Genomic DNA, 17,246 nt, shown 5'->3' on the forward strand with positions numbered 1-17,246 from the left:
CTCCCTTTTTGGTGTGCTGTGTGTTTACTGCGAAAGTCCCATACTGACTCAAATAAAAAAAAATCCTTCAAAGACATGAAAACTGGGAACAATTTAAGGTGTGTGTAGAGACACAATTTGGTCACATAAATTTGGAAAACTGGCCAAGAGTAGTACATTACTGGATGCATCAAAGGCTTTTCTCTATCACTTCCCTTGGGTAAAATTACACTGTGAATGGGAATTATGCTATATTTAGAATATTTTGCTTCAGCTAGCCTAACCGGAAACACAGCACAGTGCTCAAATGAAGATTTTCACAGCAGCCTCTTTTGCTACAGAAAACTGATTGCATACTTTTATCAAACTATACTTGCTCTGGGGTTGAAAGTCCTTGGAGGATTGTCCGTATGATGGTCTGCTTCTGTTTTTTTATCACTCTGGCACCCCTGTTCTGTGATACCCATGTCCAGTATCTCTTGGACAGTGCTTTATGTGAATATTGCATATAGTCCGTCAACTAAGTAGTTGGCTTTGTTTGGTTATTGCGGACCACTCAACAATGCACTCCTTTAACCCCTTCCATGCTGATGACGGCCCCCATCCGTCATGCATTACAGTGCTCGTGTGCTGATGCATAAAGCCATTGATTCTTTAAAAGCCTAGCACACGAGGAAAATCGGCCCAGCATGGAAGGGGTTAAAGGTTGGGTGACTACCAGCGCCTTAGCCAGTTGATTTTGACAACTGATTATAGTGGAGGGTTGCTGTTTTTTAAGTTTTTACCCTCCACTCTCACACGTGAATCTGTGTAGTATATTATGAATTGATCCACTCTTTACATGCATGGGATGTGCTAGGGGATGTGACTGTTGGGGGTCAATCCTTTGTATATGTAGCCACTAACCTTCTTTACAAAGTTAACGGCAGCCCACATTACCTATCCATACGTGACCTCCGCACCTATCTTTAGATTCACCCTTGCTACTAGAATTCTTCAAAGTCCAGTGCAGAGACAACAATCTGTTTCAAAAACGTAACCAGTTCCCTTTACTCGAGGTGGGACCAGGCCGGAGAATTGACAAACTGCGTCATGAGAACTAGCCGGGGACATACCAACCATGAAGACTGAAGTTCACTATGCCTTCCCTTTATGCTGTGCCTTTTGCTGAGAGTTTTTAAGTGTGTATCTGTAATACATAAAATGGTGGTAGTAGTGTTTCAGCTAAATTCTTTCCCTGAGCCTACGCCCAATAAAGAGTGCGTTGTGATTTGTTCCCCCAAAAGGTGTGGTGCAAACTCTGAATTTGATTTGATGTTTGCAAAAGCTGACTATTCGAAAGGATGGATCTAAATGGGCTCACCAGCATATCCTTGTTCACCTCTTTACTCAATGAACTGTGCACACTAGTGTAGGGGAAGGCGAAAACTGACAAAATCTAGTGGTCTCCCTATAATAGATAAGGGCCATCCTCTGTTGCACTGCTACTGATGCAAAAAAACAAATGGGGGTAGACTTCAGTTTGAAGGGAACTTGCCTGTTCACCCAAGGACTAAGGTCATTGCAAACATCGACTGTGAGAAGATTAGTGAGACTGAAGCTGCAGAGACCGGGGAGCTGTAAAGTGCTGCTCAGCTGACAAGTCACTTTCTTGCGTGCAGTTTTTGAAGCAAGTTGGATTTTGGGTCATTTTATTTTATTAAAGGTGGCTCAAATACCTCACAGAAATGAATGTACAATCATTTTGATACTGTTAACGTTTCAGGGAAATTTTAACTTCAAGCTTCTTTGAAGAGTGTATCTGATAGAAACCTCTATCTGTAGATTCCTTACTTTTGAATATTCCTCAACCATCACACTGAGACTGGAAAGTTTCACGCAGTACCCATGCCGCCGGTATGTGGTGTCCTATGGTTCCTTGGCATCATTCGCGTCACATGTGACATGCATGCTGCCTATATAGTCGGCACACCAGCGCGCGTATGTTGGTTCTTTTCTTTCCATGCCAGTCGGCGCTGATCCGGAGAGAGCTACTGCCCCTTACCCCGGTTTTTTTTATAACTTAATCTTTTCTCTACTTTTTGTTGAGACCTTTCTTTGCCTCCCAAGAAGCCCACAGGCTTCAAACCATGTGGCTCCTGCCACAGGCAGATCTCTGTGACCGACCCACATCATGTTTGTCTCTGGAAATTGGAGCGAGACTGCAACTCCAAGACCTGTGAGGATTGATACGCAGTGAACCCCAAGGCTCTAAAAGAACAATCTCTTAAGCTCCTCGCTGTCGGATGACCCTGCAATGCTCTCAAACTCGGTTGCGGAGAAGGTTCTTGGAATACACGATAACTCGCTCCCGACAGTCATAATCTCGATCCTGGTCTTACTTCTCTGTGCCGATCCAAGTCTTCGGACCTGACACTGGAGAATCGGTACAGTAGGCCTTGCTCTCCGGTAAAGCGGCTGCGTGGGAGGGCTCCACACCTACCAGAGTTTCCTGAGCCGGATCGACCCCTTTACAACACGAGTTTTATTAGGCTATGCACCTAGTATTTCGCCCCTCTGGAGTGCATTAGGCCCCATTAGTTTCTCCTCCAGGTTCACCCTCTGCGCCAGTTGGGTCCCTTGGATCCAGTGCTAGATCTGGAGTGGCGCGCCCACAAGACCATGAACTTCGCAGACACCCACTCCAGTGCTATTGCTCGTGACGTTGCTGATGCCCCGCGGCAGTTCAGGCCCCATCGTTATACCAGACTCAAATTTGTGTGCTCATTCTACCAGAGCCATGGTTGTGGCCACTGTGTTAGCTCGCCGAGTCCCTGCCTTGGACATCTTGCAAGCAGCAACTTGTGCGTCCGGTCACGCTTTCACTAAGCACTACTGCCTGGATGGTGAGGTCCGTCATGAGAGGCATTTTGCCCATTTGGTCCTGCTTGGCTTTTTGGTCTAATATGTTCGCAGACTCCCCTCCGGGGTGCTATTGCTTATGCTATTCTAAGGTAAGAAATCTGTGGCTAGAGGTCTCTATCAGATGACAAGCTGTTTGCTTTGGTAATACTGCATCTAGCTGCATATTCCTTACTGACCCTCCCATTCTCCCAGTTATGCAAACTAATTCAATAGGGTCTCCCTTCTAACAGCCTTAGTAATGTACACCGGTCTGTCAGTATTCTTTGTAGCTTTGTACTTCTGACGTGAAAAGTTTTTAAAAGCAACTTACGTCAGCACGCTGGGGTGACGCCTACTTAGGCACCGCACCCGTCACATCTAGCGCTGATGTTGAGCCAGACCACACCACCTACTGGTGTGGAGGGGTACTGCTCAGAAGTGGCCCGATCCAGTCTGACGCTTTGGTAATATTCTAAGGTAAGAAATCTGCGGCCAGATCAAGCCCCTACCAGATAAAGCACTACAGAAGGTCAGTAGCTTGTTCATATAATTTTGTATTGAACGTTGCTAAGATTATTGAATTTTCCAATTCGAAATTAGAAGTGATTTTGGGGTATTCTCTTCAAGTAAACAAGTGCACTTTTAATGCACTTTTTAAGGTAACTAGCATTTTAATATTTTTTGTTCTTTTTAGGGTTCTGCCGATCCATTGAACAGTGCTTTTCACTTAACTTACAACATGGTACTCAACTTGTTGCGCGTAGAGGAAATTAATCCTGAATACATGCTGGAGAAGTCTTTCTACCAGTTTCAACATTACAGAGCCATTCCTGCTGTAGTGGAGAGTAAGTACTCTGCACTTTTTAGTTTCACCTTCTGTGTTGTTTGCAAATAGTTTCTTTAACTTCTAAACACTGCATAAAGTATGTTTGGCTTTTTTTCTATACGCAATCTCCATTCTATTGAAGCTTTTTAAGCAGTTTATCATTTGTAAGTGTTCCCATTTCGAAAAATCTGTGTCTTGAATTGCTTATTGTATTTTTAGTCTGATTTATTTGGTCATTTCTATTGTGTGATGGTCATAATCTGCATCCATACATTTATGGATAAGAGGAAAGAAGCAACATGCCACATTTTAAATGGAAATGTTTTTTTTCTTCAACCTATTTACTAAATGGAAGAAGTTGGTCATCAAGTCTAAATTGTTTCGACTTCTTATTCCACAAGGGTCTTGCCTGAGCAGCAGAGGATGTCTGCCACCTCTGGCTCGCTCTGTTTATAGGTAACATCAGAAAGTTCCTACACTTAAGTTGAGCTGTCTCCTTGGCCATTGATTTGTGTCAGCTTGTTAGTACTTGGGGCCAAACCACACAGTTACTTATGTAGCACTTGAGGACTTAATGTATTACTGTGGCTTGCACTGATAACTACTGCGTGCATTCCCAAGCAGGTGTTGCATGAGATATCCTAGCAATATTTTAATTGCCTAGACAGCACAGGAATAATAGAGGTAGTCCCTCTTAAGACAGATAGACAATGTGTATGCTAACTTAAAATGTTATCTCGCAAACTGACACTCTTCTGCCCCTTTCAAAGTGGCACTCTCTTTAGAGTAGTTTCAGGTAAAAGCTTTCATCTCGCTACAAATATTGGCACTCAGGTGTTGTAATAGACCCTTCCCCCAGTATTTTACTTAATATTGTGGTACTACAACAATGTAACCTCCTTTGAATACCTGATTAATGCATAGCTCTTCTCTATTTAATTAGAAATTCAGTGTTCGCTTCATTAACACTAAACCATTCTCTGATCTTTTTGAAATGTCTCCTCTACTAATCTCAGATATTTCTCAAGCTCCCTTGAGACATATAATACTATCTGTGTAGCATCAGTGTAAATATAAAAACTCCATTTATTGGGATTAACAGTTCACTAAGTGATTACATATGTGCAACATCAATGAGTCTTGAGGTACTCGTGCAGCATATGTGTAGGTGGGATTAGGATTTATTCCTCATCCCCCATTGTTTACTGTTAATACATGAATTATTCTTCAACACAGTGTTCTGTCTCATCTTTTCCTTTCGTTTAATAGTTTTAGTTGTTATTATTGCTGTATTATCTGTCTTGATTACACTGCATATGACACAGTTTAAGACCAGAATGGTAGTGATCTTAAGGATGTCGATTTTGGCTCGGAGCCTCAACAAGTATAGCTTGATTACATCAGCCATTTTCCGTTCAGTGTTTCATGGCAATATCACAAAACCATAAAGCTATCCAACATGCCTATAACCCCTGAACGATACATAGGAATTTATCCTGCATGGTCCACAGTGTAGTAGGTTTTGCACTCAGTGGTGCAGTTTCCAGTGCAGTTCAGCTAATGAAGCCACTAATCCTGATGAACAATGGCACTGCATGCATGTATCAAACGGACGTAATAAAACTAATGTCCTGTGCCCCATGTGGTACCATATACATATGTTAAGTTATCTACATTTGTACAGCGCTCTACACCGTTAGTAAGGTTCCGTAATACAGTTCTGGAATTTCTAATCTGTTAACAATTGTTTTGTTGTGTTTGTTTCGTAGAGATTAGTTTAATGTCAAGTTAGTTATTAGCTTATGTTGGCTAATTGGAAAGTTATAGAAACACTGATGGCACATTCATCTGGAGAAAAGTATAGTAGTTTTAAGTTGCCAATTCCATATTTTCTGTGATTTTTCGAGTTGAACGAATAATTTATTCAATATTTTACATATTTCAGCTATAATATACATCAGTCTAACCTTGAGCACAAGCCTAGGTAACCTCATTTTTAGGTCTCGCCTGAGCCAGTGCATGCAATGCTCAGGCGAGACATTTAGTAGCTGCTTTAAAAGTGCTACCTTGCCAGTCACCGGCTTGCTATTACGCGCAAAAGCGCGCCAGCGACGTGGACAGCACTTTTTCCCATCGCGCGCACCACAAACGCTTTATTTTATTTCATTTTTGCACGCACACAACTCCTGGTTGCTGCCAATGCTTGTTCTTGAACAGATGTTAAACTGCAGGGACATTGATTTGTAAGATGTTGTTTCACAGAATAATATCACAAGTCCTAATGTAGTTTTTGAAAATATAGAGGAGGGGTATGTGTTATTCAGGCGGGGCTCTTTCCAGTGCTCTTTACCTGAACCTCATACAATCGGGGTAGGATATGAGGATCGGTGGATCCCTTCCCGGTCTCTTACTTTAAAGGATTCCCTCCAGTTCTGTACTTCAGTTGGATTGCCTCAAACTGTCAATGCAGTCCTCGATTAGTAAAAGAGGGCGTCCTATGCAAGGGACAAAGCCAGGGAGACACTGCTCGAACACCGGTGAGTAAGCGACATATTCTAATGAGCAGCCGGCTCATGGTGCATACATGTGCTCTGTGGTCATCTATGACTCCTCCCCTTTAATACTCTACTCCATGTCTCTCTGAACTATACAGATCGTCTCTGGAAGGTTTACCAAAACATTACTGGTACTAGTAGGACTCTGGACATTGTGCAGTTGGCACCTGTTCTATTTCCTTCAGAAGAATAACATATTCAGTCTACGTTGCTTGCAATTAACAAGGCAGTCCTGTGCCAGTTTTTAGAAGTTTTGTTTATTACTGAACACTGAAGTGTTTTTTTTTTTTTCTCTGCACCTTGGAGTCTAAATTTCTGCACACAGGTGAGTCTCTTTTAGAGGTGTTCACAAACTTGTCAAGTGACCTCCAACCTGGATAGAGTTTCGTGCAAGTGACGCTTGAAGTCTGTTGATGGGTGGAGCTGCAGTTTTAACCCAGCTTTCTGTTTGAGTAGTAGGAAAAATAATACATTTAAGTATTGCAAGTTTCCGCTCATGTTGTTCTGCCAGTTTGTGTTTATCACTCTTCTTAAATCTGTTAATTTAGGATCATGGTAAAATAGTGCGCCTTTATAGTTTTACAGAAGCTTTCTGGCATTCTTTTGCTTTACACTTTCAATTGTCTCTGCAGCCTTTGAAAGCAATTTGAATGTTTTGCAGTAAAAAGATCAACCTAACCGGGTTGATAATTGTATAGTTGGCAACATGTTGAAAGTAGCATAAGCTTTGAAGAATTCTTGAGCTACACCAGCACCTCCCAAGGACTTCCCACGCAGGTAGGAATTGCTAGAAGTTCTAAAGTGAAGGCAGTTTGCTATGTTGGCTGCACAATGGCCTGTTTGATGAACACCGCATCCTGTGTAGATATACGTATAAGCAAATACAGACTCAGCTGGGCACCGATAATTGGGTATTTTAACAGCATTTATTTAAGCGTGCCATCTGCCTTGATATGGTCTTGGGCTGTCGTTCCATACCTTTAATTGTACACCAGAGTCCGATTAGGCCTGTTGATATGTTTGAGGTATTTTGTTATATTTGTCCCCCTTTCTTAGTCCTTGAGGCCTCTTTTTCGGAGTCTTTGAGTTGTGAGTGAATTATTTTGTCGAGGAGTGGTTACCAAACGTCTCTAAAGATTTCTTACACATATCCAAGATGGGTAGAGTTGGATTGGTGAATGTTGATGTGCTCTACTTACATTTGCTGCTTGTTTAACATGTTGGGATATTAGATTAAGTGGTGTGATGTGTGTTTGAGCTGTTTGTGTGTAATGTCCTGCAAAATATGTTCTTTGAGTTTTAAAATTCTGGTAGAGCTTTCAGGTTGCCTGTTAATGTGTTCTCTAGATTTAAAGTCATGAGAATAGTTTCTGTGTGTTTCTGTCCAGCATCATTGTTGGACTATAAATTCTTTTGGCAATTTCATATGTGGAATTAGAAAAGTTTGTACAAAGTGATATTTACAAGTATGGAACCTTGTAAATCAAAGCAAAATGATGCACAGCTATGCTGAACATGTAGTTTATCTAATAAAGTAATTAGTATTTCATAGAATGCGTTGACCGCGTTTTCTCCAAATTAAGGAGAGAATGGCTGTTTCAATTAGGATGTATACTTTTGTGGTTAATACCCTGTTACATATTACTTGTGAGTGTGGTATGATAGTCATTGGCCTTCAGCAAACATATCCACCTGAGCCTTAAATTAACTAAGTAGTTTGTTAATCCGCCCAAAAAATTCCGAAGTTAGCCTAGCCACGTTTGTTGCACTTGCTTTTAAACAAAATCTTTGTAGTAGATTAGACCCAAATGGGCAGTCCAGCATTTATATTTGTATGCTCTGTAGAGAAGGCCTGGTCACACAGGATAGTGCAGAATCTTGTACTTCTTACACTGCTAGTGCTTAACTTGTTCCTGTATGGCACCGCTGGTACTTTTTTCAGGGGGCTGCTGTTGCAGCTGCTGTTTCTTGGTTTGCAGCTACCTGGATTTTCAAGCCAGTAGGGGGCGGGTATGCAGGTTAGTGTCTCTTTAATTTTTCATGCCAGGTAGTAACAAGCATTGTTATAGCCAATAGGTCTCGCCTTTGGGGCCTTATAAGTATTTAGTTATGCAGCACATATCCTTCCTGCAACAGCCTCAACTGTTGCATGGCTAAACACTTATAAGGTCCCAAACGCGAGACCTATTGGCTATGCCAATGCTTTTTGTTAATGCTAGCTTACGTGTACCCCTCAAAGTCTAAACCTTCTCATTTTCATTCACCTTTCCTGTAAGCACATCAGATGCCAATGTTTAGTGATTCGAACTTCATCCAAATCCCAAAATCCTAATTCAAGATAAACTAGTTTTCTATGGTCCCTGCTTAAGGTCGAAAAGGCTGAACAAGCTTGATCATGAAGTGTTAACTTCAGGCTGTCTCTTTGCTCAATATTATCCGAAAGAAACAGTTAGTTATATATTCCTTACCTTAGAATTACCACCAGGCGTCAGATTGGATCCAGAAAGTTTTTGGTCAGCAGCACCCCTGCGCGTCAGAATGTGGCGTCGGTCGACTACGCTTCAGTCGTTGGCGTCGTGGTCGCCGGGATGACATGGTGGAAGCTGCAAAGACACCGCCCTCGCGCTCTGATGTCCGGTCTTTATTTTTCCGCGCCAGCAAGCGTAGATCCGGAGATAGCAGTACCCCAGACACTTTTTGACTGACTTTTGTTGACTTCCCGTTTTTGAGTCTCAACCGACTCCTGGTGCACGAGGGATGCCCGGCTTCAAGGCAGGCAGTTCCTGTACCCGACTGATGTCGGTGACGGATCTGCACCGCGTGTGCCTCTACTTCCTGGAGCGCGACCATGGCCCTGAAGACTTTACGGGAGTGGTCCCGAAAGCTCCTCGAGGGCCGGCAGTCTGCTCTGCATAGCTGAAGGGCCCGGTCGCGTAGGAGGTCAAGGAACCGATCGCGAACTCCTCTTCTAATTCTTCGCACTTGTAAGTCGAAGCACAAGAAGTAGTAGAAGAAGCATTGTTGCTCTTCGACTTCCCCCTCGTCCGTCGGCTGATGCGATGAAGGGTGCGGGTGGTGCCACTCCAGCGGCTCGACGTGCAGAGCCTTCAGGGTCTACTCCGGCCTGACCGGGAGTGACCCCTTCCCAGCTTTGTCAATTTTTTTACGAAGTGATGCACGCCATCTTTGGGCAGCCCGACTCCTCCGGCGCGGCTACGGGCCCTTCGTATTCGGCTGGGGGCCCTAGGCCTTCGACGCCGGCGGCTTCAGCCTCAGCACGGCTGGGCCCCCTTGGATACAGGCCTGGATGCACATCGGCGGTGGTCGACCTTGTTACACCTCTACCGGCGCGATAATACCTGCACCACGTCCACAGCCGACTGGACCCCCAGCCGGTGTCAACCCCGGCATTCGCCGGTGTCGACTGGCGCCAATGGGTAAAATTGTCCCTGTGTTCCACCCTACCCATTTTCAACCAGATTGGCAGCCAGAGGAGGGTGAGGAAGACTGGGAGGGGGCTGGTGACCGTTTAACAGACCAGTTGGATTACGATCCGGACTGGAGAGAGGAACTGGGGGATGCCAGTGGGCTGGATACCTCCCCAGACCTAGGCATGTTTTCTCCTCCTACTGTGGCTAAGGAGGAGGGAGCGTCTTGCGCAGTGGTGTTGCTTAGGGCGGCCGAGGATCTCCACCTCGAGCTACCTACGGTGGCAGTCAGGACTAACCTCCTGACCGAGGTCCTTCAGCCGGCAGCGAGCTCTTCGGAGCCCCTGCTGCCATTTAATGAAGCTCTCAAGGACATCCTTTTGGGAACTTAATCCAGGCCCAACACAGGGGCTCCTGTGGACAGGATGATTGCCTGACGCCACCGCCAGGCTTCTGGCAACCCAACTTTCTTCTCCCAACACCCTACCCGTGAGAGCTTGGTGGTCCAAGCCTCCACGTCCAAAGGCGCATTCCCTTCCGCTCCACATGATCGAAAATCCAAAAAGCTGGACCAACTTGGGAAGAAGAGGTTTTCTTCCTCCAGCTTGTGACTGCGGTCGGTAAACACTGCGTATCTGTTGGGCTGTTATGGTGGCGCAGGTGCTGCCTCAGTGCCCGGAGGAGGCCATGGCAGTACTCTCCCGTTCAGTTGCCGAGAGGAGACCTGCAGCGCTGTTTACCATCCACTGTGCACTGGATACCGCAGACGCACTTGGCAGGATGACTTCCACGTCAGAAGCCCATTGACGCTACGCCTGGTTGCATTCGACTGGGGTTTTCTAGGGATGTCCGACCCACCCTTATGGATATGCCCTTAGATGGCCGTCGCCTTTTCGGCGACAAGGCAGACAGCGCATTAGAGCACTTTAAGGACTGCCAGGTCCTTGGGCCTCTTCACCACTCGCCCTGCGCAGTCTACCTTTTGGCCCTTTCATGGCTACAGAAGGGGTGCCCTACTATGTCCCGCCCAGAGCCACAGGCCTGTGCAGGCTGTTCAGCCCCAGCGCAGCCGGGGACGTGGGAACCACCGGCGTGGTTCTGGGGGCCAGCAGGCGGGCCAGTCCACCACAGTCCCCTCTGCACCAGCCTCAAAACCCTCCTAGTCCGACCTTCCAGGGCCATCAAATGCAAGTGGGTGGCAGGACCTGCCAACACCTCCCCCACTGGTGCACCTGAACGTCGGACAGGTGGGTTTTGCAGATAGTCCGAAGGGGCTACTCCCTCCCCTTCGAGACTACCCCTCCCTACATGCCACCTCAGTACCATTGCATGTCGGATCACCTGGCCCTTCTCCAACAGGAGGTTTTGGCACCATTGGCCAAGGGTGCCAACGAGCGTGTTCCTGTCCCAGAAGTAGGTTGTGGTTGCTTTTCCCACTAGTTTCTGGTGCCCAAGAAGGACAAAGGCATGAGTCCTATCTTGGATCTCAGAAATGTCAACCACTTCCTCCGGAAGGAGAAGTTCTAGATGTTGACGCTCGCTCAGGTCTTGTCTGCCATCGACCCTGGAGACTAGATGGTAGCGTTAGACTTGCAGGGCGCTTACTTTCACATCTCCGTCCTGCCGGCCCACCTGTGTTGCCTGCGGTTCACGGTAGGCCACAAGCACTTTCAGTGTACCATGCTCCCCTTTGGCCTTACCAGCGCCCCTAAGGGTGTTCACGAAAGTGATAGCGGTGGTCGCAGCTCAAACGTGCACTTTCTACTTGGATTTCACCAAACAGTTCCGGGTGGACGACCAGCTCTTTGTTGGTTACGTGGGTGCTAAGAAAGGTCGGGTCGTGCACAAATGGACCATCTCCAGGTGGTTCGTTTAAAGCCTGCTATTCTTTAGCTAAGAAGATGCCTCCAGTGGGGCTGCGCGCCCATTCCACCACAGCAACGGCAGCTACTACTGCTTTGGGATGAGGAGTCCCCCTAAATGACATATGTCAGGCAGCTATGCGGGCATGACTGCTGTCTTACGAGACACTATTCCCTGGACAGCCAAGTCCGGAGAGACTGCTTCTTTGGCTGTTCTGTTCTCCAGGACTTTCTGGTGTGAACTTGGTTTGCAGACCTTCCTCCGGGGTTAGTTTTGCTGGGGTATCTATTCTAAGGTAAGGAATCTTTAACTACCTGTTTCTTCTAGATGAACAAGTTACTTAACTTGGGTGACAATATATCTCTAAGAAACATAGGTTAGTTATAGATTCCTTACTGCCCCATCCATCCTCCCCATTCTGTGAACTGACTTCTAGGGTTAAGGAAATCCTTTCAGGGCCGTAGTGTTGTGCACCAGTTGTCAGTGTCTTGCATAGCTCTGCGCTTCTGGTGTGGAAAGTTGTGTAGAGAATTGATGTCAGCGCGCAAGGGCGGCGTCTATGTAGGTTCCGTGACGTCATCCCGGTGACGACGATGCCAATGACTGACGCGGAGTTGACAGACGCGAAGGGGTACTACTGACAAAAACCTTTCCGGATCCAGTCTGACGCCTGCATGTAATTCTAAGCTAAGGAATTTATAACTAACCTATGTTTCTTACAGATATATATCAGTACCGAAGGTAAGTAACTTGTTCTTCTGGACATGACCGTTCTTGCAATTCCTAGTTTACCTCCGCACCCAACTCTATATTGCGTCCCTTTTTTTCTAGGATGTCTACTCGATGTAAAATGTTTGTTTTTTCCCTTTGGAATCCACACCTTCCAAATCTCTTCCCTCCCCACTCTCTACACAAACCTGTCAATGGAGGAGGTTGCTTCTCTTTTTGTGAAAAGTACTATTCAGAACATTCCTCTTGACCCAAGAGAATGAAGTCCGTACTCGAGAGACTAAATGGTTCCAAAGAAAGGCTATGTAATCCATCTCCTTTATCTATGACTGTACCCCATCCTTGCTTTGCTGGTTAGCTACAGCTATGTCATGATAGACCTGAAAATGTTATCTGATCATAATGCAACACTGAGCAGGGTTTTACTTGGGTAATATGACCCAGGGCTAAAACAGGATAAGTGTGAAATTGGTGTAGGATCTGGTTTACTTTGGTCACACAATTTCAAAAGATGGAGTAAAACCGAAACATATTAAAAGCAAGTGGCAGTGGCAGTACAGACCAGGTCAGCACCTCCGTAATGTCTTTCAATGAGTCAGATTATATTTGTAAAGGCGTGCTGAATGTAAACACTGTGCCACCTCACCAGTGTTGCCCTGTATAGGAAAAAACCTTCCCTATACACTTAGAAACAGAGACATACAATACAGAGCACAGCATCAAATCAGTTTAACAACCAACCCTGTTGTCAGTTGGTTTTAATGAATACAGCACCATGCAATATATAAAATAAATCATAAGACAGTCCAAATGCAGTAGACAAGAAAAATCTTGGTTGTGTTGACGCGAAGTGTGTAGCGTAGACACACACAGACCACATGTGTTTCGTCATGTAGACGACTATTTTAAGGCTTGAGAACAGAGTAGTGCAGGCACATACAAATTCTAAAGTCCCCTGTTTAGTTAGGGGAATTAGGACAGAGATAGCCAAAACGTCCAACTTGAACCTTGTATATAGGAACGATACTTTAGAGCACTTACAATAATTGAAATTATTGTAAGCGGGGAGGAGCTACGCGAGCATCCGAGATGGCCGCGTGAGCACAGGGCTCCCGAGACCCTCGCCGCCCTTCGCACATATCACACATATCCTGAAAATATCCTGATTCTGAATACGGGTTATTGGAGATGAACTTCGGCTGACACTTTTGCTCTTTTAAAAATTTCATTTGGACTTTGGGAACCGCAGCTGCGTTGATCTGAACTTTTGAGGCCCACCCCATGGCGAAGCCAGGGGCTTGACAAGCTAGGACGCCTGGAAGTAGTTGAACAGCAGCCGCTAAGGGGCTCCCCTCAACAGCCTTGAACCAACTTTCAGTTTCGCTTTTGGGTCCTGGCACTATCAGATCGCAAGACTGTTCCGGTTTGCCCGAAGTCCAGCCTGGCTCTGCCTCTTAATCGTGTGCCTGCGGTCGTGAGCGCTTTGTATTGAGCTACGTTGTTACCCCTGCCACTTGAGCCCACTTTTGTAGACTCTGGTGATCTGCCCGCGAACTGTCATTTTCACCAGGTCTCGCGGGCCCCTTCGGGGGAACACTTTCCAAGATGGCTAACAGGGCCGACAACGAGAAGCGGAAAACCAAGACGCCTCTACGCGGGGGACCGATCCAAACTAACGTCATGGACCGCTATACCCATCCAAAAGGGTCCCCCGGTGGTACCAGCCGTACTATGGAAGAAAAGATTGCCAGCAAGGGGTTTGTTTGAGGGTCTAAGTTAGACAGTGTAACGCAGTCTGTGTTAATTAGACTTAACAGCTGAATGAAACAGCGACTGTTCAAAATCTTACGAATCTGTCAGTCAGATACTATAGAGACTACCACACTAGCCCCATAGAAATGTAGTGATTTGGACAGATTCAACAACAAACTTGTGTTATCTGGCAGTGAATAAGAGTTAAACACAAGAGTACAAGTGAAGCAACACGAAAGGATTAATTTTTGAAAAAATTATTTTATATTGAAATAAATCATCAATGAAAATCAAGGGTGTACAGTTGTAAACAATTGCATGTGTTTCTAATGTAAATGGAGCTGAAAAAAACAATCCATAAATACAGAAGAAGGCAATCCAGTCAAGAATACATTAAATTAAATTGGCTTCTTTCCAAGATGGTAAATAGGAAGCCAGGTGTAAAACAGGAAGAGAGACTTGGATTGAAGAGTCGACGTTTCGGTCTCAGTGGAATAATCCAGAGACCATCATCAGGACAAAAGAATGATGCAATAAGGATGACCCCTTAGGGAAGCTATAAGTCTGCCCGAAGTAATATCCAAATAGTCAAGCCAGGAACGATTTAGAACTTTAGTGAACCTGTGGTTTCAATCTCAGGGTTCAAGATGGTTCTGTAGCGAGTTACTGGCGACGCTTCGTGCCAGTAACTCGCTACAGAACCATCTTGAACCCTGAGATTGAAACCACAGGTTCACTAAAGTTCTAAATCGTTCCTGGCTTGACTATTTGGATATTACTTCGGGGCAGACTTATAGCTTCCCTAAGGGGTCATCCTTATTGCATCATTCTTTTGTCCTGATGATGGTCTCTGGATTATTCCACTGAGACCGAAACGTCGACTCTTCAATCCAAGTCTCTCTTCCTGTTTTACACCTGGCTTCCTATTTACCATCTTGGAAAGAAGCCAATTTAATTTAATGTATTCTTGACTGGATTGCCTTCTTCTGTATTTATGGATTGTTTTTTTCAGCTCCATTTACATTAGAAACACATGCAATTGTTTACAACTGTACACCCTTGATTTTCATTGATGATTTATTTCAATATAAAAATAATTTTTTCAAAAATTAATCCTTTCGTGTTGCTTCACTTGTACTCTTGTGTTTAACTCGTATTCACTGCCAGATAACACAAGTTTGTTGTTGAATCTGTCCAAATCACTACATTTCTATGGGGCTAGTGTGGTAGTCTCTATAGTATCTGACTGACAGATTCGTAAGATTTTGAACAGTCGCTGTTTCATTCAGCTGTTAAGTCTAATTAACACAGACTGCGTTACACTGTCTAACTTAGACCCTCAAACAAACCCCTTGCTGGCAATCTTTTCCTTAAAACAATTTTACTGCCCAAGCCCGCAAGGGTATATTGGGTTACCCACCCCTATTTCCAGTACTATGGAAGAAGCCAAGGAAGACCCGGCTGCGCCGACCGAATTGACTCTCCAGGATGTTATGGGCGCCATTGCCAGCATGAAGGCTTCCATTGGCCAGCAATATGAAGCTCTCGCTCTTAAAATCGACACGGTAGCCATTGATGTTACCCTGATCAGAACTGCCTTGTCTAAGACCAATGAAAGGGTCAAGTCGCTGGATTTAAAGACCTCTAGCCTCACGACCGATGTGTCAGATCTACAGACTGAAATCGGTAATCTGCGATCCTCCAACAACCTCATGTCTCACCGACTGGAGGACTGTGAAAACAGGGCCTGACGTAACAACATAAGCATCATTGGTGTCCCTGAAAACCCCGAAAATTCTGCAACGGATCTCCTGGTGAAAATCCTTGTCCTAAATCACCTTGCCCCTACAGATCTGAGCAAATTTTTCGCCGTGGAGCGTGCCCATCGTGTGCCGGGTGGTAAACCGAAGCCGGGTGCCCCTCCTAGGCCTATCATTGCCCGGCTTTTTCATTTCAGAGACAGAGACGCTATCCTGCAGGCCTCGAGGGTGAGCGGCCCTGTAAAGTTCGAAAACACAACAGTGAGCTTTTACCCGGATTTCACCCAGCTTGTTCGAAGGTAAAGGATGGGATTTCAGGGAGTGAAGCGAAGACTGTGAGACGTGGGACTGAAATATGCAATGCTATTTCAAACCAGGCTTTGTGTCGAATACGAGGACCGGACGTTTTTCTTTGACTGTCCTGAAAGTGTTAGTGACTGGCTGGATGCTCTACCTACGCAGAACGATCGAACTGAGCACCCTGGTGGTGCCGAGGGTGGTGTGCCGGAGCAAGAGTGATACTATGGTTCCCGACTTCCGAACATTTGACTTATCACACAGCTGGGTTCGATGATTCTAATACTATTGTGTTTCACTGTTGTATGCCCGAGGGTGGCGGGGGAAATGAGACTCTTTCCTCCTCCGGGTTTCTTTCTGTAGTGTAGGGTGGGGGGTGTTGCAACGGGTTCAAGTTGGGGGGTGGAGGGGGGAGTTTGTGTGTTTATTTTCTCTCAAGGCAACGTATTGTTCTCTTCTTTGATCCGGTCATTGTGTTCTTTTTGGGGTGGATTCTGCATTCCTTGCCGGGATGGGGGGTAGTGGGATGAGGCTAATGTATTGGAATGTCAATGGGTTGGGTGATAGGATAAAACGGGGAGTGGTGCTACAATTCTTGCGACGCCTCTCCCCCGATGTCGTTCTCCTACAGGAAACACATTTGATTGGGAATACGTGTCACTCAATGAACAGACGGGGGTATCGTCTTGCTGCACACTCGGGATTTACTTCTGGTTCTAGGGGCATGGGCATCCTTGTCCGGTCCTCTCTCCCTTTGGAAATAGATGATGTAATCCTTGACGATGGGGGGCGCTACGCCGCTCTCAATGGCAGATGGGAGGGAAGGACTATTTTACTGATTACCGTATACGTCCCGCCGGGTCTACAGACCTCTACTTTTGCTGATTTTGGGCGTGTAGTGCTGGGACTTCCTGATGGTATCCTGGTTATGGGTGGAGACTTCAATTCGGTTGTCTCTGGCAGCGTAGATCGCTACCCCCCAGAGATCTTACCAAGTCTCAATCATGGTTGAGTGGGTTTTTGCAGACTTTTGGTCTAGTAAACTGTTGGAGGTTGATGCATCCCAGGCAGATACAATACACTTTCCATTCTGGGGCCCACGGCAGTCTCTCCAGACTTGACTACGTTCTGATGCCGGCGGCACAATCCTCCTCCATTAGAGAAATTAGACACC

The 17,246-nt window shown here is 45.6% G+C and overlaps 1 protein-coding gene across 1 annotated transcript in view; it reads left to right on the forward strand.

Annotated features, from left to right (window-relative positions):
* The window catches only part of MTREX (Mtr4 exosome RNA helicase), a 751,215-nt gene that overhangs the window by 455,508 nt on the left and 278,461 nt on the right, over positions 1–17,246 (forward strand). Inside the window, exon 16 of the mRNA XM_086960637.1 lies at positions 3,557–3,707. Within this exon, the coding sequence (XP_086816763.1) occupies positions 3,557–3,707 (151 nt within the window). The remainder of the gene's footprint in view (positions 1–3,556; positions 3,708–17,246) is intronic.

Source organism: Lissotriton vulgaris, chromosome 3_1 (assembly GCF_964263255.1).
Source record: "Lissotriton vulgaris chromosome 3_1, aLisVul1.2, whole genome shotgun sequence".
Lineage (NCBI taxonomy): Eukaryota > Metazoa > Chordata > Amphibia > Caudata > Salamandridae > Lissotriton > Lissotriton vulgaris.